We start from the raw sequence: 23,484 nt of genomic DNA, 5'->3' as shown, positions 1-23,484 counted from the left end.
TGAAAACTTAACTTCCCTCAAGCCTAATATTAATGCTAATGCTTTTTACAGCTTCCAAATGATTCTGTAACAGAGACAAATGTATAACATTTCTCCCACATTGGTGTGATGCACACACCCACTAATCTGATTATTATTATGCATTTTAACCATTTTCCTCGGAGCTTAAGAACATTATAGCTCTATTTGACAGCTCCAAAATTGAAAAATATCTTATGCGACGGATTCTTAAAATACAGTATTTAAGTGTTGAACTCGGCTCGAACTAGTTCAGCATGCTAAATCTTATAAGAATTATTTTGTCAAAATAACGTGACATCTGCCATTCTTTGAACATTGCTTTATGTTGAATTGAAGATTTCTGAATTGCTATGTACCATTTATTTTGTTTATCTGAACAACTGTTTCATTTCCTACAGAGTGATTTTAGTGGAATCTTCAAACCAATTACCGTTCCCTAACTGCCAAGATGAAATTGCAAAACTGAAAGACGAAAAAAGTTTCAGGTACTGTACATAACCATTATTTAATAAAAAAATATTTCAGCTGTTGTCAAGTGGCGTTTCTAGTTTTAAACAAGAAAGCTTAAAAATAAATCTGTCACTATGAAAAACTGTCCGGTACTGTAATGTGTGGACAGCCAAAGAGACACATTTTCCAATGATGTACAGTCATTCTTCTCTCTCTCACCCCCGCTCAGTCAGCCAGCAAATGGACCATCCTCTGTATGCTAATGAAGCATTGAAGACTTCTGCTGTCAGAGCTTAGGAGTCTTGGGGATGCATTACAATACATAGAATGGACATTTTCAGGCTTACTACAGAGGAGTGAAAGGGAGTTCAGAGATAAGAATGACATCTTTGGAATAAGTGTCTGTTTTCTCGATCTAGGGCGGTAAGGCCGTTCTCACACGACTGGATTTCAATTGCGAAATGCGCGTTCGTCACCCATGTGGGCGATCCTCAGTATTCCGCACATATTGAAAGAATAGAAAATTTGCACATCTGCTCAGATGAGCAGATAGCAACTGCAATTTCCACAAGCGGATTTAAAATCGTAGCATGTTCTATTTTTTTGCGGAATCCGCACAAATGGCTTCCAATGAAGTCAATGGAAGCTGTCTGACCTGCAGCCCATCTGCAATTGACATTGCCGATAGGCTGCGGGTACCCGTGTCATAACCTAGTGACAGCAAGGGAAAAGCAAATATTTTTTAAAAATCTGAACTGTGCATAGCTGATGGCGAGCGTCTATAATCATCCGCAATACAGAAAAACAAAGGTAAGCAGGGTCACCAGCCAGGGTCAGAGCCGTATTCGGCTGCAGGCTCCCACATCGAATATCTGGATTGCCCATGTCAGACCAGCCTAAGTACAAAATTTAGGACTGACAATAATAGCTCCTGACCCCACCTGCATTAGTTGTAAGCAGGCACATTTTCAAACAAGGTCACTTTAGCTATAGAAGAAATGGTGCATCTGCATTGAACTCTATGCCTGCTGCACCATTTTCAACTGTGTTTGTTTGCATCCCCTAGAGGCAGATACAGTTGAAAGCTATGAGGTACACTGAGCAAATGTAAATGAGGTGACTTACACTTGTTTGGTCAGCACAGTGGAGGCAGTAACCACTTGGGGCTTAGCTTGGAAGGGAGGCTACGCTTCACAATCCACAACTGCTTCTGATTAGCTGTTTGCCAGGACTGGTGCGCTTGTGCATAGAACTGATACACACTAAAGTGGCCTTTCAAGGTATTGGAAGGATATTTACCATTCACTTCATTGGGAACTGCCTGCAATACCATCGCAGACCACTGTAGTTCGTATGGAGCTTTGTGCTTCTGGCTCTGTACATGCACACAGCAGCTTGGTGAAAAGCTAAATAGTGAGAGTTTCAGGTAGCAGACCCCTTTTAATCAGCTATTAATAACCTATGCTAAGGATAGGTCATCAGTCACTTAGAGCTGTACAACCCCTTTAAAAAAGTTGCCTCCTAATGACTATCCATCTTTCAGTCTGAGTGGAGAATGACTGCAAACAGCAGTTTTGGAAGATTTTGCATATCCATGTTTCATATGGTCTTCTATTCACTTCAATGCCTGGCTTGTAATACTACATTACCCCTGCACTGTTCACTCCGGAGTAAAGTCCTCCAAAAGTAACAGCTGATCACAGGGGTGTTTCAGGACCTAGTCTGGGCTGATCACTGGCTTGAAAGGGGTTGTTGAGTTGAGACAAGCTCTTTAAAGGACCTTTCACACAGGACAGAATAGGCCACGCAGCGTTAAATTCCGCACCAACATTTTAAGACTACCTGCTAACTTCGATGCGGATTTGCAAATGGCTTAAAACCTGCCTGCAATTCCACATCAAAATCTGCAGTTAGCGCTGTGTTTTTTTGGTGTAGAATTCTGCAGCTGCGGATTTGGCTGCTTCCTGTGGCGTAATTTCATCTGGTGTGAAAGGTCCCAATAGAAAAATTGTGGGACATAAATAATGTTTTCATTCTTGCCTATAAGGAGCTGTAAACATAACGTAGAATCCATTTCGCTATACTATTGAGTAAAGCGCACCTGTTACATCACGTAGAATCTTTTTTTCCCTTTAGGATTTGCCTTTTTATCTATTGTGAAATATTTCACAGGATGTTTTCATACGGGTTATTATATTTATAGTCACATCATTGTGTTTGTGCGGCAAATACAGAGCTGGGAATTTGAAAAGTATAGTCAGTAACAAGGGAATCATAATTTTTATTGTAGTTGTAATCCTGAGTAATTCATTGTTGTTCATGAACTTGCTTGAAGTGTTATATGGAGAGCAATAATTCATGTTCACGCTATCCCAAGTAGGCGTTTAAAAATAGATTTGAAAAATGTCCTTTTGGCTCATGGAAGTCAAAAAGTGTTGTTTCTTCTCTTATCACTATTTGACATTAAACAACGCTCAATGTTGCAGGATGCAGGGGTAAAAAGTGATATATATATATATATATATATATATATATATATATATTTACATACGTGGGAATTTTAGTGTATCCATTAACCCTTTGCAATCCAATTTTGGATTCAGAGTTTCCCAGGGGGTTTTCTCTTTCTGCCATTATACAATGGCGCCACTTGCTGGCTAGAGTGAGTACTGCGGTATTGGACATGCTGGAGAGGCCCCCGACAACAGAGCAGCAAGTAATATACAGTAAGAATACCCTGCCGGACGTCTTCGACATCGGAAGCTGTACAGTCTTCAATCAGAATGTCTTTAGACGTCAGACAGTGGATTGGAAAGGGTTAAGCTATTATGAATAATCTTTAGTAATACTATAGCATCTCTGTTACGAGATAGTTACAAGTTACTCTGATACAATAATTTTGCAGACCCTATTGTTAGCATATTTATCCTGGGATTAACCATTTATTTACAAAAGTCATTTTATTTTAGTTAAAGGGAATGTGTCAGCAGAAAACAGCCAACATTACATTTGTGTTATGGCTGTATACATGATTCTACCTCCTCTTTTGTGGAAGTACAGCTGTCCAGGATATATGAACTTTAACATGTTCCCCACATGTTCTGTAAATTAGTTGCAATACGTCCAGTGGGTGGTCTTACATCTCATTCTGGTCTAGGTTGTCTGCCGATTGGTCCTCATCAACCTCCTCCCCTTGTCTATTGATTGGAGCTATAGATGTCAATCATGTATACCCCTGATATTGAACGAGAAAACCCCACAAAACTGACAGTTTTTGAAATACTGGCCCCAGCTACTCTACCATCAATGACCATGCCTCATTCAAAGTTGCTTAGTTCAATCTAGTTTCCCATTCTAATGTGAATTCACATTGAAAATCATCCACAGAAAGCTTGCTCACTTGATTTTATGTTGCACTTCGGGTTCACATGTTCCACACAGGAAAGCTCCAATCGTGAAAGAACTGATGTCTCTAATAAAGTGGTCCATTTGATGTTTCCTTCAATCATGCAGTCATTTAAATGGCTGGTAAATCCTTCACACTTGATCAAGCCTTTCAAGCTTCAGCTAAAAAAACACATATTTATGGGAATAGTTTCATCATTTTAAGCAAAATTTTATATCAACACTCAGTTTTGTTGACTGAGAAATGACAAATCTTAATACACGGTATGATGTCTTTCCTAACATAAAGCATTGTAATCAGCATTATTTTGCCACTATAGTTATTATTATGGCTTGATCTATCAAAAGTAATCTCCTCTTTGTTCTGTGGTGAGATTAGGTAATCTCTGTGAGTAAATCCAGTCCTACAGTGAATTGGCGATCAGTGATTTAGATGGTATCAGCTATATGCAACAAACAAGATTAGAAATGCTTAGTATATGAACAAAGAAAAAAGGTGACCTTTCATGACATGCTTAATCACTGCAATGCCAGTCAAAGGCTTTATTTACCATTTGGTATTTCATATATAGGGATAAACATGAACAATGTAACAAGTGTTGCAATTGGTAGAATACCTAATACAGTATGTACTGTATCTATGCTGTTGCCCAAACTCTAACACAATAATGGCCCCAAATACAGCAGGACCTCAAAAGGTCCCACAGAAGACAACTAAATTGAATCTAACTTTACAGTCAATTTCTGGCCATTTGGGTCTATTTTTTATTAGTTAATTTACAAATCTTTGACATCTTATTGATGTGCTGCATATAATGAAGTTTACCATGCATTTAAATGTATACAACTGAAAGAAGGGTTGATGGAATCATGTCCACTAGTAGGCCCGATGTTCCCCAGTACCCCAGATTTCCATTAGTTTAGAAAGCATAGTTGGACAATCCATGTTAGCAACAGAAACCGAATAGCAAGATGTCAAACCATTCATGAAAGGTTAACAGTTGAAGTAAATGTAAAAGGGGGATGTTAATGTCAGGCTATGCTCTGCCTCCTGTTCCCTGACTGTTTGACCGATATTTTACGTTACTGCTTATGTGCAACCTCATCTGTTGCTTAACAGCAATAGAGCCAAACAGTATATGCTGTACAGCATAGTGCATCCGTGCTAAGGAACAATGAGTTGTGTGTTTGGACAGTTTAGTTGAAGTGCCAGCATTGCTTGACTATGCACCACCTGTTCATCAGAATAAGCTCCTCTGACCTCATTCATTGATGAGTTGTTTGTACCCACAAGATCCTTTTTTGCTAGATGTTGTTCCTCGATCACACCATTCGCGGTATACTCTTGACATTGTTCCACGATACAATCCCTCAAGGTTGGAAGTTTTTGAAATACTGTCCCTAGCTTTTCCAGCACCAATGACCTGCCTCGTTCTAAGTCACTTAGATCACAAATGTTTCCCAGTCTGATGTGGATTCACACTGAAACTGATCCATTTAAAACTTGCTCACTTGATTTTATGTTGCAAATCAGGAGTAACATGTCTAATTTCCATAGAGGGAACCAGAGGTGTAGAGTGGTTTTCTGGTACCCAGGGCAAAGATGGCCCAGCTGGGTACATGAGGCCAAGCAACACTAACCCACGGCAGCCAATAGCAATATGATTTAGCAGCAGAAGCACATACCATTGAACACTATATGTAGGCATGGCTTGGTCACATACAGCCAGCTAGACCATGTGACCTTAGTCAATCTCCACTTGTTGCTCCCCTTACCAATTAATGGTTTTATCAAAGGGACAGCTCTAATTTTAAATCTTACTTCTGAGTAAAATTGGAGGTAGAACATTGTATTTAGCAGCCAGGTCATCCCATAGTTATAATGGACATATGGCAAATGTGGTGGATTTTTTTGCTTTATTTTCCATATCACTGTTCTAGGCATATGGTTTGACAGGGATTTGTCAGCTCCTGTAGCACACAATACTCTTATTGTATATCCATTGAGGAAGGGATAATTTTTATTTGTGCCAGTTCAGCAGCATTCCGCAGACTACTTTTTTGTGTAATGGTAAGGACGCTATGAGTCCAACATCACATGTTGGTAGCCAGTCTCAGACTCTCTTCCGGTCTCTCATGCCGACAATCTTCCTTGGCACAACCTATGGTCCTTGTAGATGCATCTCCACAGCCATGGGGAAATGCTGTGCTCAAGCTGTTTAACAGTCTGTCCTAATAGTGATGCATTTTGAGGTTCCTCTCCACTGCCTGAATGAGATTTGTCATTTTATGTGGGCTATGTGACGGTCCTTCAAGCACTGCAGCATGACAACACTCATATGTCTCAAAGTGCCTAAGGGTGATGGTCCAGATTCCTAATAGTGTCCTTCGCCATTTACGTAGAATAGCTGGGATTAGTGATGGATGGAAGGAATGTTGCGTAGCTCCCTCCCCTGCCTCTGGTCTTATGTTATCCCCCTTCTATTCTTCTTCCTCCTCTATATTTCTCCCATGGATGGAGAAACGTGCTGGAGAAGATGCCTACCTTTCTCGCCCAAAGCCACTCTCCCTGTGGTGTTGAGTAATGGCGGACTTGCCAGACATTTAATAGATTGGTGCCCCTTCCTCCTCCTCTTGTTATAACAACTATTCACTGAAAAAGCCAAAAATACCTGAAAGTCTGCAAAGCAGACACGGTCGCCATAGGCACGATCGCCATAAGGCAGGCACAATCGCCACCGGCACAATCGCCGTAGGGCAGGCGCAATGGCCTTAAGCCCTGAAAATATGTAGTCAGCCAGACAATAATGTGTGGAGGAGCAGCTTGTTCCTGGCAGGCTAATATGCAGTCACCCACTCAACCCAGCCCAGTTTGGGGAGGAGCGACTGCATATACTAATAGCCTGCACATGTGAACGATACCAAAGATGTCAGCCATAGATGGGTGGTGACCCACCATACAGGATATCAACCCTGGCTGATATGACAGCGGGTTGCCCTGTATCTCCAAGGTGGGCCACACTGGCTGACATCTTGGGCTCCCCCACCAACTAGCAAACTACATACAAAGATACTAATGCATACTAATAAAATGCGGGTGTTAGTACTGCATTTTGGCCAAAACGCATAGGCTGACGGACCGCGTCGAGGTCACACCGCTTCCGTCAGTACCTACGCTAACTCACAATAAATTACATAAAATCACAGAGGTGAGGAAAAAGAAAAAAACACATATTCACTGAAAAAGCCAAAAATACCTGAAAGTCTGCAAAGCAGACACGGTCGCCATATCCTGTATGGTGGGTCACCACCCATCTATGGCTGACATCTTTGGTATCGTTCACATGTGCAGGCTATTAGTATATGCAGTCGCTCCTCCCCAAACTGGGCTGGGTTGAGTGGGTGACTGCATATTAGCCTGCCAGGAACAAGCTGCTCCTCCACACATTATTGTCTGGCTGACTACATATTTTCAGGGCTTAAGGCCATTGCGCCTGCCCTACGGCGATTGTGCCGGTGGCGATTGTGCCTGCCTTATGGCGATCGTGCCTATGGCGATCGTGTCTGCTTTGCAGACTTTCAGGTATTTTTGGCTTTTTCAGTGAATATGTGTTTTTTTCTTTTTCCTCACCTCTGTGATTTTATGTAATTTATTGTGAGTTAGCGTAGGTACTGACGGAAGCGGTGTGACCTCGACGCGGTCCGTCAGCCTATGCGTTTTGGCCAAAATGCAGTACTAACACCCGCATTTTATTAGTATGCATTAGTATCTTTGTATGTAGTTTGCTAGTTGGTGGGGGAGCCCAAGATGTCAGCCAGTGTGGCCCACCTTGGAGATACAGGGCAACCCGCTGTCATATCAGCCAGGGTTGATATCCTGTATGGTGGGTCACCACCCATCTATGGCTGACATCTTTGGTATCGTTCACATGTGCAGGCTATTAGTATATGCAGTCGCTCCTCCCCAAACTGGGCTGGGTTGAGTGGGTGACTGCATATTAGCCTGCCAGGAACAAGCTGCTCCTCCACACATTATTGTCTGGCTGACTACATATTTTCAGGGCTTAAGGCCATTGCGCCTGCCCTACGGCGATTGTGCCGGTGGCGATTGTGCCTGCCTTATGGCGATCGTGCCTATGGCGACCGTGTCTGCTTTGCAGACTTTCAGGTATTTTTGGCTTTTTCAGTGAATATGTGTTTTTTTCTTTTTCCTCACCTCTGTGATTCTTGTTATAACAACAGATCATTGTTCTAAAGGCTCTACATGGACTGTTTCAGCAGGCAGACAACAGGGATGGTCACACTTATCAGTGTGTTATTATGACTGACCATTTTGATTGCTTCCTCAAAGCAGGTTAAAATGGCAGCTACTCTACAAGCGTCAAGTGACCGATCTCATATAGTCTCTGCTTCTGCATTGACCTAGTGTGCTATTAAGGAAAACCCCCAGGGACACATTATCCCTCACATGGCAGGGCAGGGTGGCTGGGCATCTTCTATTGTGGGTTAGCATGGAGCATCACATCGCGGAAGGCATCTGTGTCAACTAGCCTGAAGGACAGCATTTCAATTGCAAGCATTCGTGCAATGCTTGCGTTCAGACTCTGTGCTTGTGGATGGTTGGGATGATATATTTTTTATTTTTTTACATTCCCATAGCTGAGGGATGGAGGGCTAGCTGCCGACCTGGGACAGGCTGGAATATGGGGTAGATGTCAATGTTGGTGAAAGTAGTGGTTATGGTGGTGGACCAACTTCTACTCTCCGTTTGCCACTACTAGCTCTGAAGCCTGCAGCCTGATCGTCAATTGCAGGGAAGAGGCCTGAAATAGTATTACTATTGCCCCTACACAAAACTGCCTCTCTGTGTTCAGAGGCTACTGCATTAACAGGAAGGGAGATGGAGGAGTAGGCAGTGGAAGAGGAAGCAGAACAAGGTTGGCTCTTTGTCCTTTGGCTCAGGTGGTCTCTTCAAGGCAGTGGGTGGTGGGAGTTTATGTGACTGTTCATACATGTTGGTTGAGGTTGCTTACATTCTTGCCCCTTTTTAAATGCTTACAGCAGATCTTACAAATTACCACTCTTCTGTCCATTACGTGTGGTTTCAAAAAATGCCCAGGCTGCACAAGTCCTGTGAGCAGATATAGCTGTGGGTCTGATGCTGCTGCAACTAGTAGTAGCTGAGGGAGGTGAAATTGCCCTTTTCAGCCCTTGTTCTTCAGCAACACCATAGTCGCTGCCTTGGCAGGGTGCTGCTTTGCAACAACCACTTCTTCTGTCCACCCCTGTGAGCTGCTATCATGACTCTCCCTGTCTGTCCAGGTAGAGTCAAGCAACTCATCATCTTCCACCTCCTCTTCCTCTTACTTCTTCTAAGTGGACTCTACGTCACAGTGAGCACTGGGACATGGCACCCCCGTTTCTGCATCCCCCTGAATAGACATTGCCTGTGGAAGGCTGACCTCACACACTGACCACCCTCATCTTCCACTTTGGAGGAAAAACATTATCTTGCAAATTCCTGACTTTTGATTTTTGGAGTATTATATAGTTTTCATGAATTTTTGAAAAAATGTTACTCAAGATGTCGTATGTCCTCATTGCAAAACTGGACAAACTATTACTGATAGAGGTATTTACCAGGTGTGCTATATTTATGCAGTGTCCATTTTCTTTACAGTGTCAACTCAACAGATCATGATCGTTCTAGGGTGTTTTGTGATTCAAATAATAAAGGTACAGTATGTTTTCAATCAGATGAATATTTTTCAACTTTTAGACCAATGATAAAATGATTGCTGAGTAGGCAAAGGGGGACCTTTCACTTTATTCAACGTTGACTATAATGTTTTGTTTACCCACAGTTATTTGATATGGTTTATCAGCTACTGGTGTATCTGTCGTATTTGTCAAAAGAGCTTACAGTGCTTTGTACTAAAAGCTTGCCTTATATACTTAGAACATTTTTACCTATGTACATAGCCATGTAACCAACAAGTCTGGTGGCCCTGACATCTGACCAGGTTAACTAGTGCTAATGTAACCCCTGTTATATATATCAACGTACTCCACAATGCTGTACAGAGGTGGTATAAATAATGTTCACAGAGGTTTTCTGGTTTGATGATCTGTCCTTAATGTAGGATAAGTCATGAATATTAAATTGGTGGGGTCTGACTCCCAGCATCCCCATTGAGCAACTGTTTGAAAGAGCTGGGGTAGTCAGTCAAGCACTGCAGTCACTCATTTTGGGGGGATGTGGTATCATAATCATAGGTCACTTGGTTTTTTGCAGCTCAGAGTCATTCAAGTGAATACGAGTGAGCTGCCATACCAGGCATTGTAAATAATGTATGGCGTTGTGCTTCATATACAACGATGAGGTTGCAGCATCCACCAGACTACTGTAGTCCTTTCCAACAGCTGATTTGTGGGATACTGAGAGTCAAACCCCACTGATCTGATATTGATGGCATGACTTAAGGATAGGTCATCGATATTAAAGTCCTGGGAAAACCCATTTACGTTCACTTTGAAATAAATGATTCATACATTTAATCGTTTCTGACTATAGCTTAAAATGGCAGCAGCACAACCTGACATTTCTAGTAATGCAGATACGTAGTACAATATGAAAATGTAATGGATAATTGAAATGAAAAAAAGTAGAATGAACTAAAGGGAGGCAATCACCAGATTCATGCTACCCTAACCACTGGCAGCATGAAATACCAACAGGCTCCTTCATTAGAAAGAAATACTTATGTATTACTCTGAAACGCTGCAGCAGAAAACATATACATACATATTAAAAATAGTTAGGCTTAAGGATGAGTGTCCACTAGGTGGCCCACCCCGCAGCATTTCATTATAAAGCCTAGTTATTTGTAATGAGGGAGGTTGTTGCTATTTCATAATGCCAGTGGCTGGGGCAGCATCAATCTTCTAATATGTTCCCTTTAAACAAACGTATGCTTATCTAATAGCAATTGTGATAACTAGCAAAAGCGCAAAACCCCTTTTTTAATCTAAAATGATGTCTCCGTGCTGAAAAATCACTCTAAAATGCTTGCCACTAAGGATCTACCTTCCTTCTAATCTGCTTGCCTGTTGTCAAGTGAAGTCCTTGTTTAGTAACAGAGATAACAGGAGGGAGAACAGGAAGTGAAGGAGGGTGATGACTCATGATGTCTGTAGGAGTCTATGGAGAGGGGGAGGAGAAGGATACAAGCAGACACATAGAGATGTGCTGTTACAGCTAATGATAAGTTGTTTACCCTCTCAGCTACTAGAATCACACCTACACTGCTCATTACTTTTCTAGTTTTCTCTTTGATGCTTTTAGTAACATGTATATATGTTACAGATAGCAGAATTTTTTTCCCCATTAAGTGTACAGAAGAGAGCATAACAGAAGGCTCCTCTCACCAGCTCAGGGAGAACTGAAAGCTAGATATACAGCCTGGAGAGGGGAAAACTGGTGATAAATACCATATACATGTCATATAATGGTCAGAAATAGTGTTATTCCTAAGGTACATAGGAATGTACCTTATTCTAAAAAACGTAGGTTCACCTTAGATCTAGACGTATTGAGAGGCATCAAGCAATATAACTATATAACATTAGAAGCCAGTCTTTCCCATCTTAGGTGTGCCCTCATAGGCCCCACAACATGATGCTAAGTAGCTGTGTCATTACATCTTCTCAGGCTGAGAACATGAAGCTTTTTTAACATGTGATGTGTCCCTGCTGATCAAGTGAGATTCACAAATAATTATGTATCAGCATGTATAAAGACTTTTCAGTGTGCTAAGTCATCTTGACAGTGAAGAGATGTTTGAATTCCAGGAAGGTGTCTTCTTTGATTCTGATGTGTTGTGTATTCTATTGATCCATAGGGTATACTACCGTTTTCCAGCATACTATTACAAGAAGTTTCTTTACAAGGTGTTCAGCCAAAACTATTTACCCAGAATTATATATACTGGAAATAAAGTTAAAAGTGAATTTATTTGAGGAAAAAGATCCCAGATCACACTGCTCATGCTGTCTTATACAACCACGAAAAATACTCCAGAGCTTAGTATATTATATCTTTTGTTAAAAACAAAATCAATGTCAAGCATAAAGATAGTTGGTATTGGCAGTTTAGCTGATGCTCCTGCTGACTTAGAGCTCATGCATAGAAGAGATGATTTTCCTTAACTTTTCAGCAAGTTTTATTGTACTAATAAACTGATGTTGGCACTGCATTGAAGACTAGTTAATAAAAAAGATTTGGATGCCATGATATTACCAAACTGCCATCTTAAAATGTAGTTTAGTGATGTTATGTAATAGGAAACTGCATAAACAGCAATATCCATATACATCTAATAAATCAAAATCACCCCCTTAAAATAAAAGCACCTTGTCAAGTGATTGTAGGAGCTATGGATAACTCAAGCATCCAGTGGTTTAGGCCAAAATCATACCACAGCAGTGCCCTAACTTAAGGTGACCAGATTTTCTCAGGGTCAAAGCAGGACGGAGAGGTGTGGTCAGGGGCGAGGCTTATCATGGCATGATTTTACCTACTTTGTTATAAACAGGACAGGGACATTTAAAAAAAGACTGGTAGGAACGCCCTGTTTTTTTTTCCTAGCTGGAGCACTGGATGGGCTGTTGATATACACTTGTAGTACCTCTTGTCCTCTCCATTTGTCCCCCTATCCACGGGCGTTGCGGGAGCAGGAGCTGCCACTGAATCTCAGCCGGTCAGCCCTATCTGCTAGATAGGATGACCGCGGAGAATCAGGCCAATTCACAGCATGCGAATGATTCTCCGCTCGTAGACAATGTGCCGGTGCTTTCCATAGCAGTGCTATGGAAAGCTTCAGAGGGCGTGATTCGCCAGCGGTTTACCGCCGGCAAAATCACGCCTGTGGACAGGCACCCTTTGAGGCCCCCCAAAATTGATATTAGCACTGTCAGCACAACATGCTATGATCTTATCATTCAAGTTATGTTTCTGCAACACATCAACAATAAAATCACAAATTGTATCTGCTGTTTGACCAGGAAGAGATCAAACTTCTAAGATTTTGATTTCATTGCCCGAAAGCGGAGCAAAATATGTGACCAATAGTGGGAATAGTTTGATATCTTTGTGGTTAGATGCATCAGTACACACTGTCCAATTGGCATTGTCTAACTTTTCCTTCAGCTGATCCATCAAAAAAGGGCACAATACTTTAGTCACGATCGCTTCACATCTTGTCCTTGCACATGTCAATTGAGGATCAAAGAGTTTTTGTATCAATCTGGATGTGCAGTTCGTGGACTGAAAGCTATGATTGTGACAAACTGTGTGATACGCTAATGTACCTTCTGCTAGTGCTCGTTTTGGTTTTGCCTCTCCAAATTGAGACCATGAGAAAAACGTGATCATTCTTTTTGAAGACCCTTTCGCACCCACTGCATCTTAATGATGAGCTGTAGAAAGATGTTTGGCAATGCCTTCCTTGCCACTATGTGCAACCGAAAATCGTGACAAAATTCTCTGTTGGGGACAGAAGTGTGTGCGCCTCGAATCCTCCCCTCTCTCCTCCTATGGAACCACACTGTTATCAGTATGTGCATCCATAGAAGTTCCACTGAGTGATTACTAGCATGGGAGCCGTGGCCCCCCATCCCTGGGCTAGTAATCACTTTCATGGTGACCAGGCATCCCAAAAGTGTCTGGAACTCTAGGGACAGTGGGACACAGGGTCCCAAAGTGAGACTGTGCTGCCTAAAGCAGGATATTTGGTCACGTTTCCTAACTGTACTAAAAGCATAGTCAACTGCACTTTTCAATATAACTGTAAAGAAATACAGCATTCCAAGCAGCAGATTTAGGCAACTTTACAGGCATGCAACCACATACTTCTGGCCATACCATCAGCAGAACTGTAATTTCAGTCTTTATTGGCAGTATATATATATATATATATATATATATATATATATATATATATATATATATATATATATAGTATTTGCTATTCATGCAATTCACCCAAAAGTAATATTTTAACTGGTCATTGATATACAGTATGTCAAAAAATCTAAACTGTGTAGTTTTTGATCTTGGATCTTCACAAATTTGCAAAACCAAAGCACAAACATGAACCAAAGCTGCTCAGAGATTTTCATCACCATTTAAATCAATAGAGCTTTATTAGAGCGTAGCGTGACTAGAGATGTGAGGGGCTACATGGTTCTGAGCTCATGCATTCATTATATCCAAATGTTCTGTGCACTGTATAAGATTGCTTAGCCCAAATAACACCTGAGTATATCATTTAATGTAAAGTTCAAAGTGAGGCTTGAATCTATGCATGATAGAGATGAGCGAGCACCAAAATGCTCGGGTGCTCGTTACTCGGGACGAAATTTTCGCGATGCTCGAGGGTTCGTTTCGAATAACGAACTCCATTGAAGTCAATGGGCGACCCGAGCATTTTTGTATATCGCCGATGCTCGCTAAGGTTTCCATTTGTGAAAATCTGGGCAATTCAAGAAAGTGATGGGAACGACACAGAAACGGATAGGGCAGGCGAGGGGCTACATGTTGGGCTGCATCTCAAGTTCCCAGGTCCCAATATTAAGCCACAATAGCGGCAAGAGTGGCCCCCCCCCCTCCCAACAATTTTTACTTCTGAAAAGCCCTCATTAGCAATGCATACCTTAGCTAAGCACCACACTACCTCCAACAAAGCACAATCACTGCCTGCATGACACTCCGCTGCCACTTCTCCTGGGTTACATGCTGCCCAACCCCCCCCCCCCTGCACGACCCAGTGTCCACAGCGCACACCAAAGTGTCCCTGCGCAGCCTTCAGCTGCCCTCATGCCACACCACCCTCATGTCTATTTATAAATGCGTCTGCCATGAGGAGGAACCGCAGGCACACACTGCAGAGGGTTGGCACGGCTAGGCAGCGACCCTCTTTAAAAGGGGCGGGGCGATAGCCCACAATGCTGTACAGAAGCAATGAGAAATCCAATCCTGTGCCACCTCCATCTGGAGCTGCACACGTCGGCATAGCAATGGGGAACCTATGTGCCACACACTATTCATTCTGTCAAGGTGTCTGCATGCCCCAGTCAGACCGCGTTTTTTTATAAATAGTCACAGGCAGGAACAACTCCGCAATGGGAATTCCGTGTGCACCCACAGCATGGGTGGCTCCCTGGAACCCACCGGCGGTAAATAAATATATCCCATTGCATTGCCCATCACAGCTGAGGTAATGTCATGTTAAATGCAGCTGGGCTTCGGCCCACACTGCATGCCCCAGTCAGACTGGGGTTCTTTAGAAGTGGACACATGCAGTTACAACTCCGTGTGGAGCGACAGCATGGGTGGGTGCCAGGAAGCCACCGGCGGTACATAAATATATCCCATTGCATTGCCCATCACAGCTGAGGTAATGTCATGTTAAATGCAGGTGGGCTTCGGCCCACAGTGCATGCCCCAGTCAGACTGGGGTTCATTAGAAGTGGACACATGCAGTTACAACTCCGTGTGGAGCGACAGCATGGGTGGGTGCCAGGAAGCCACCGGCGGTACATAAATATATCCCATTGCATTGCCCATCACAGCTGAGGTAATGTCATGTTAAATGCAGGTGGGCTTCGGCCCACAGTGCATGCCCCAGTCAGACTGGGGTTCATTAGAAGTGGACACATGCAGTTACAACTCCGTGTGGAGCGACAGCATGGGTGGGTGCCAGGAACCCACCGGCGGTACATAAATATATCCCATTGCATTGCCCATCACAGCTGAGGTAATGTCATGTTAAATGCAGGTGGGCTTCGGCCCACAGTGCATGCCTCAGTCAGACTGGGGTTCTTTAGAAGTAGACACATGCAGTTACAACTCCCTGTGGACCCACAGCATGGGTGGCTCCCTGGAACCCACCGGCGGTACCTGATGTAACGTCAGTTTTAATGCAGGTGGGCAAAAAATTAATTGGATTACACTGTAGGTGAGGGCCCCAAAAAATTGGTGTACCAACAGTACTAATGTACCTGAGAAAAATTGCCCATGCCCAACCAAGAGGGCAGGTGAAACCCATTAACCGCTTTGGTTAATGTGGCTTAATTTGTAACTAGGCCTGGAGGCAGCCCACTTATAATAAAATTGGTTCAGGTGCAAGTTTCAACGCTTTAATGAGCATTGAAACGTATAAAAATTGTTTACAAAAATTATATGACTGAGCCTTGTGGGCCTAAGAAAAATTGCCCGTTCGGCGTGATTACGTCAGGTTTCAGGAGGAGGAGCAGGAGGAGGAGGATGAATATAATGCACAGATTGATGAAGCTAAAAGGTCCCCATTTTTGATGGTGATAGAGAACGATGATTCCATCCGCGGGTGCAGCCTACGTATTGTTTAGGTATCGCTGCTGTCCGCTGGTGGAGAAGAAAAGTCTGGGGAAATCCAGGCTTTGTTCATCTTTATGAGTGTAAGCCTGTCGGTTGACAGGCGGGTACGCTTATCCGTGATGATTCCCCCAGCCGCACTAAACACCCTCTCTCACAAGACGCTAGCCGCAGGACAAGCAAGCACCTCCAGGGCATAGAGCGAGAGTTCAGGCCACGTGTCCAGCTTCGATACCCAGTAGTTGTAGGGGGCAGAGGCGTCACGGAGGACGGTCGTGCGATCGGCTACGTACTCCCTTACCATCCTTTTACAGTGCTCCCGCCAACTCAGCCTTGACTGGGGAGCGGTGACACAGTCTTGCTGGGGAGCCAGAAAGCTGTCAAAGGCCTTAGAGAGTGTTCCCCTTCCTGTGCTGTACATGCTGCCTGATCTCCGTGCCTCCCCTGCTACCTGGCCCTCGGAACTGCACCTTCTGCCACTAGCGCTGTCGGATGGGAATTTTACCATCAGCTTGTCCGCCAGGGTCCTGTGGTATAGCATCACTCTCGAACCCCTTTCCTCTTCGGGTATGAGAGTGGAAAGGTGCTCCTTATACCGTGGGTCGAGCAGTGTGTACACCCAGTAATCCGTAGTGGACAGAATGCGTGTAACGCGAGGGTCACGAGAAAGGCATCCTAACATGAAGTCAGCCATGTGTGCCAGGGGACCTGTACGCAACACATGGCTGTCCTCACTAGGAGGATCACTTTCAGGATCCTCCTCCTCCTCCTCAGGCCATACACGCTGAAAGGATGACAGGCAAGCAGAATGGGTACCCTCAGCAGTGGGCCAAGCTGTCTCTTCCCCCTCCTCCTCATGCTCCTCCACCTCCTCCTCCTTCTCCTCCACGCGCTGAGATATAGACAGGAGGGTGCTCTGACTATCCAGCGACATACTGTCTTCCCCCGCCTCCGTTTCCGAGCGCAAAGCATCTGCCTTTATGCTTTGCAGGGAACTTCTTAAGAGGCATAGCAGAGGAATGGTGACGCTAATGATTGCAGCATCGCCGCTCACCATCTGGGTAGACTCCTCAAAGTTTCCAAGGACCTGGCAGATGTCTGCCAACCAGGCCCACTCTTCTGTAAAGAATTGAGGAGGCTGACTCCCACTGCGCCGCCCATGTTGGAGTTGGTATTCCACTATAGCTCTACGCCGCTCATAGAGCCTGGCCAACATGTGGAGCGTAGAGTTCCACCGTGGGGGCACGTCACACAGCAGTCGGTGCACTGGCAGATTAAACCGATGTTGCAGGGTGCGCAGGGTGGCAGCGTCCATGTGGGACTTGCGGAAATGTGCGCAAAGCCGGCGCACCTTTCCGAGCAGGTCTGACAAGCGTGGGTAGCTTTTCAGAAAGCGCTGAACCACCAAATTAAAGACGTGGGCCAGGCATGGCACGTGCGTGAGGCTGCCGAGCTGCAGAGCCACCACCAGGTTACGCCCGTTGTCACACACGACCATGCCCGGTTGGAGGCTCAGCGGCGAAAGCCAGCAGTCGGTCTGCTCTGTCAGACCCTGCAGCAGTTCGTGGGCCATGTGCCTCTTCTCTCCTAAGCTGAGTAGTTTCAGCACGGCCTGCTGACGCTTGCCCACCGCTGTGCTGCCACGCCGCGCGACACCGACTGCTGGCGACGTGCTGCTGCTGACACATCTTGATTGCGAGACAGAGGTTGCGTAGGAGGAGGAATGTGGTTTAGTGGAGGAAGCATACACCGCCGCAGATACCACCACCGAGCTGGGGCCCGCAATTCTGGGGGTGGGTAGGACGTGAGTGCTCCCAGGCTCTGACTTTGTCCCAGCCTCCACTAAATTCACCCAATGTGCCGTCAGGGAGATATAGTGGCCCTGCAGCACAGGCGGGCTTGTCCACGTGTCCGTTGTTAAGTGGACCTTGGCAGTAACCGCGTTGGTGAGGGCGCGTACAATGTTGCGGGAGACGTGGTCGTGCAGGGCTGGGACGGCACATCGGGAAAAGTAGTGGCGACAGGGAACCGAGTAGCGCGGGGCCGCCGCCGCCATCATGCTTTTGAAAGCCTCCGTTTCCACAAGCCTATACAGCAGCATCTTCAGGCTGATCAATTTGGCTATGTGCACGTTTAGCGCTTAAGCGTGCGGGTGCGTGGCGGCGTACTTGCTGCCCATTCTGGGCAGGGGCCCGAGAACAGTTCCTGGGAGTCTGCCTGCTCCTCAGAATGTGTCATTGTAATGGAGTGAGGAAGCTGGGAGGAAGGAGGAGCAGCAGCCAGAGGATTCAGAGTTGCAGCAGTGGACGGCGCAGAACTCTGTGTGGTCGATAGATTGCTGGATGCACTTTCTGCCATCCACGACCGGACCTGCTCACGCTGCTCATTTTCTAATAAAGGTCTACCGTGTGGACCCATTAATTGTGAGATGAATGTGGGGACGCCAGAAACGTGCCTTTCTCCTAATCCTGCAGCAGTCGGCTGCGATACACCTGGATCAGGAGCTCGGCCTGTGCCCACACCCTGACTTGGGCCTCCGCGTCCTCGCCCGCGTCCACGTCCTCTAGGCCTACCCCTACCCCTCAGCATGGTGTATTACCAGTAGTGCAGAAACAGAACGCTGTAATTAAATGTGCCGCTTATTGGCCTGTGGTTGGAGGCTGACTTCGCTTACGGAACGCACAGCAAAGCCAGGAAAGAATTTTGCGCAAGCCCGCTGTAACACTTAGCTGGCTGCGTATTAATTAGGACTACTACCCCCAGCAGAGACGCAGTACAGTCAGGACGGTCACAGGCAGCCCAAATATATTTTTTTGTCCCAAATTTTTTTGGAAAAGCCCACTGCCTATATAGACAGTATATGTCTTTCACGTTTTTCACTGTCCCTGCCTTAGCACTACTGGCCCTATACTATGTAAAATTACTGCAGACTGTTTCCCTCTGGACAGGATGACAGCAATGATGTAACGGGCAACGCAGAGCCAGGAAAGAATTTTGCGCAAGCCTGCTGTAACAGTTAGCTGGCTGCGTATTAATTAGGACTACTACCCCCAGCAGAGACGCAGTACAGTCAGGACGGTCACAGGCAGCCCAAATATATTTTTTTGTCCCAAATTTTTTTGGAAAAGCCCACTGCCTATATAGACAGTATATGTCTTTCACGTTTTTCACTGTCCCTGCCTCAGCACTACTGGCCCTATACTATGTAAAATTACTGCAGACTGTTTCCCTCTGGACAGGATGACAGCAATGATGTAACGGGCAACGCAGAGCCAGGAAAGAATTTTGCGCAAGCCTGCTGTAACACTTAGCTGGCTGCGTATTAAAGGGGTTGTCCCGCGCCGAAACGGGTTTTTTTTTTTTTTTTAAACCCCCCCCCCCCCGTTCGGCGCGAGACAACCCCGATGCAGGGGTTAAACAAGAACACCGGACAGCGCTTACCTGAATCCCCGCGCTCCGGTGACTTCTTACTTACCTGCTGAAGATGGCCGCCGGGATCTTCTCCCTCGGTGGACCGCAGGGCTTCTGTGCGGTCCATTGCTGATTCCAGCCTCCTGATTGGCTGGAATCGGCACGTGACGGGGCGGAGCTACACGGAGCTACACGGAGCCCCATTGAGAAAAGAAGAGGACCCGGACTGCGCAAGCGCGTCTAATTTGTCGATTAGACGCTGAAAATTAGACGGCTCCATGGAAACGAAGACGCTAGCAACGGAACAGGTAAGTGAAAAATTTCTGATAACTTCTGTATGGCTCATAATTAATGCACAATGTACATTACAAAGTGCATTAATATGGCCATACAGAAGTGTATAGACCCACTTTGTTTCGCGGGACAACCCCTTTAATTAGGACTGCTACCCCCAGCAGAGACGCAGTACAGTCAGGACGGTCACAGACAGCCCAAATATATTTTTTTGTCCCAAATTTTTTTGGAAAAGCCCACTGGCTATATAGACAGTATATGTCTTTCACGTTTTTCACTGTCCCTGCCTCAGCACTACTGGCCCTATACTATGTAAAATTACTGCAGACTGAGGACGCAATGCTCTGCACGGCCGATATACAAAAAAAAAAAAATGTGCAACACTGCAAAAAACAGCCTCAAAGTACTGCACACGGTCAGATGTGGCCCTAAGAAGGACCGTTGGGGTTCTTGAAGCCTAAAATCACTCCTAACACTCTCCCTATAGCAGCTCCAGCATCAGCAGCACTTTCCCTGAGCTATGTCAGAATGCATCTGTGGCGAGCCGCGGGAGGGGCCGATTTATATACTCGGGTGACACCTGATCTCGCCAGCCACTCACTGCAGGGGGGTGGTATAGGGCTTGAACGTCGCAGGGGGAAGTTGTACTGCCTTCCCTGTCTTTCTATTAGCCAGAAAAGCGCGCTAACGTCTCAGAGATTAAAGTGAAAGTAACTCGAACATCGCGTGGTGCTCGCCTCTAGTAACGAGCATCTCGAACACGTTAATACTCGAACGAGTATCAAGCTCAGATGAGTACGTTCGCTCATCTGTAATGCATAACCATTGGCCATCTGCAAAACTGATTCAAAAGAAAAACCTGATCCACACAACTCAGAAAGAGACTTGGAAAGTCTGTGTACAAAAGATAAAAAAAAGTTATAATTCACACAACTCAAAAATAGGCCTGGCATGAGGCGTTACTTTAATTTTCATTACCTCTAATTCATTATTGGATGTTATAGCTAGTTCTGGGAAGGTAAAGGGCATTGCATCTACTTTTATTGGTTTATCTACAACATTTTTCGTTGAGGATTATTGTACATGCTGTGGGAATGCAATGAGCTTGGGCTTTTCTGCAAAGAGGTTCTAGACATTATACACCAGGTATATTTGGAGAAAGTTACAGCGGCACCTAAGATATGCATTTTAGATTTGCATAAAGACACAAATTCTGACAATTCCAATATATTAGAGATTCCAAGAATACTTTATTAGACTTGCAAAGTTATTGCCGCCCGCTGGATACAGTCTAGCCCTGCCACTGTGCAGGAATTTATTTCCAAAATAAATGAGGTTATAGAATAAGTCCTATACCTCATACGGGATTGTATTTTGAAGTCTAAGCCCATCTGAGAAGATGGATATATGCACCACTGTTATCAACTCAGGTGCTGCATGACACCAGATGGAGTTTAATGCAAACTTTAGTGAGAGGTTATGTCTGTTCTACCAAACCATAATGTTCTTATAACAGGTGTAAACATTCTAGCCTCACATTGAAGTCTTGTGATTCACTGCTGGACATCATTATTTTGTAAAGCCCTGAAATGTGTGATAGGCCTGATCTACAGGATGTTGTATATAGACTCTCAGGACCCAATGCTACATATTTGTGGACCACTAAGACCTGACCTTAAGGGCTCAATCAGACGAGCACTACTTTTGCGCTGCACAGAGAACACTTCTATAGGAAAAAATAGGTTCCTATAGAAGCGTTCACATGGACGATTGTTAGATGTGCTATATTAGCGCATCTAGCAAAGATATGAGGAGCGCAGACTCACATGTTGGCTCCGAGGTGCAGGCAAAGATACGACATGTCCTATCTTGGCTGTGTGCTTTCCATAGGCTCCTAGGGGAGCCTTGAAAGCAAGCAGCATGCACCTCGGATCGTGAACGGGCTACTTCACATAGCTTGAAGCAGCCCATTCACGCAGTCTTTTCAGCACTATAGCTGCGCTGTTTTCTCGCTGCTTAGCAACATGAAAACAGCGCTCATCTGAACGAGGCCATATTGTCTTATTAATGCAAAATACTTGATGAAACGTATCAGATTAAAAGTAAAACAGAGCTTGAGGCCATTTTCACATCCATGTCGGAACCTTGAGCCGGAGGCTCCATTAAGATACGGCTCTAAATACTGCTGTTTCTTCCATCTAAAAGAGGGTAGCTGGGCTGAAAGTAGATGGATCCCATTATAGTTAATAGGGTCCACCGGCGCTGTTCTGTTCCCTCCAGAGATGGAACCATTTGGATGCGGGGAATACGCTTTCCTTCTCCCCAAACGAAGCAGAAAAGAGCAATCCCCAGCGCAGGTTATGAAACCACCCTGACTTAGAACATTTTTTCAGATTCCTAGTAAGTGAAATTTCATAGGAGGACCAAAGGGTTTTTACTTCTCTATAAAATATTTGATTTTGAAAATCTCTGTTGAAATTCAGAAATTCCACCAGTGTGTATGACATGTCAAGCAGATCATTTGTTTGCTGTATTTCCCATAGGAATGTATTGAATTAAGAAAATAATAATCTCATCTGCTATGTTGTCTTTAGTAACAGGTGTATTCTTTGCTTATAGAATACAAGTCAAATCCGCTGCGTCAGTACTTCTGCCCAGTAAACTCTATTTTCTTAAAAGAAGGCATGTCCACTACCTTGCAAGTTAATTTTCTTCCATTTGAGCTTGGAAAACGCTATTGCACTATTATTTTCACCAGTGAAGAGGTAAGCGTTTAATATTTCCTTTTCTTTCATTATCACATCCAGTGACTGGTAGTAAAGCAAAAGAAATGCAGGATATACAGTATCTGCATGTGTTAAGGAGGCTATTTTATGAAGACACCTTTTTTTTAAAAAAAGGCTGCTGATTGCCATGTGTCCAGCTTCTAAAACCTCTGGCAATTTTCTCCTGTTATTTCCATGACCCGCTACAAATACATACATTTTGCATTACCTGCTCATCATTCCAATAGGATAGGATAACTGCACATACCAGGTTAGGTAAATAAAATATCAGGAGAGGCAGATATTGTGACACACTGACTGCAGGTCTGACAGTTGTGTGAGTGCAGGAAAGCTGAGCCTGTGAAGACAGCTCCTCCTCCACAACTAAGAAAATATCCTAATGTTTCAGTTGATAGGAAAGCTGAATGCCTAACAACAAGCAGTGGACTGCAAGGAGGGATGCATTTCAGCCTTGATTTTCAGTGGTAAAACTGAAAAAAATTATTGTAAAATATATTATTGGATAGATGAGACATACATGTTATTAAATGAGCATAAGTTATCTGAAAAGTTATGTACACTTTTAAAGAAATGTGTTTGGTACGACATATTCAGACAGAAGATAAAAAGTGACATTAAGCTTTTAAATAAATATACACCTATATGTTACTCTTCCTCCTGCCTCAATATATCCTAAGATGTGTGGCGTGTAGAGATGAGCGAGCG

General features: G+C 44.3%; 2 protein-coding genes across 2 annotated transcripts in view; one reads left to right on the top strand and one right to left on the bottom strand.

Moving 5' to 3' along the window:
• The window catches only part of CFAP47 (cilia and flagella associated protein 47), a 508,792-nt gene that overhangs the window by 232,399 nt on the left and 252,909 nt on the right, over positions 1–23,484 (top strand). The window contains exons 41-43 of the mRNA XM_066577980.1: positions 420–506; positions 9,557–9,612; positions 22,613–22,758. Of these exons, the coding sequence (XP_066434077.1) occupies positions 420–506; positions 9,557–9,612; positions 22,613–22,758 (289 nt within the window). The remainder of the gene's footprint in view (positions 1–419; positions 507–9,556; positions 9,613–22,612; positions 22,759–23,484) is intronic.
• AMELX (amelogenin X-linked) overlaps positions 1–23,484 on the bottom strand; it is a 677,225-nt gene that overhangs the window by 408,685 nt on the left and 245,056 nt on the right. The window lies entirely within an intron of this gene.

Source organism: Eleutherodactylus coqui, chromosome 1, assembly GCF_035609145.1.
Source record: "Eleutherodactylus coqui strain aEleCoq1 chromosome 1, aEleCoq1.hap1, whole genome shotgun sequence".
Classification (NCBI taxonomy): Eukaryota; Metazoa; Chordata; class Amphibia; order Anura; family Eleutherodactylidae; genus Eleutherodactylus; species Eleutherodactylus coqui.
The sequence above is the reverse complement of the archived record's forward strand: the minus strand, read 5'-3'. Positions and strand labels throughout refer to the sequence as shown.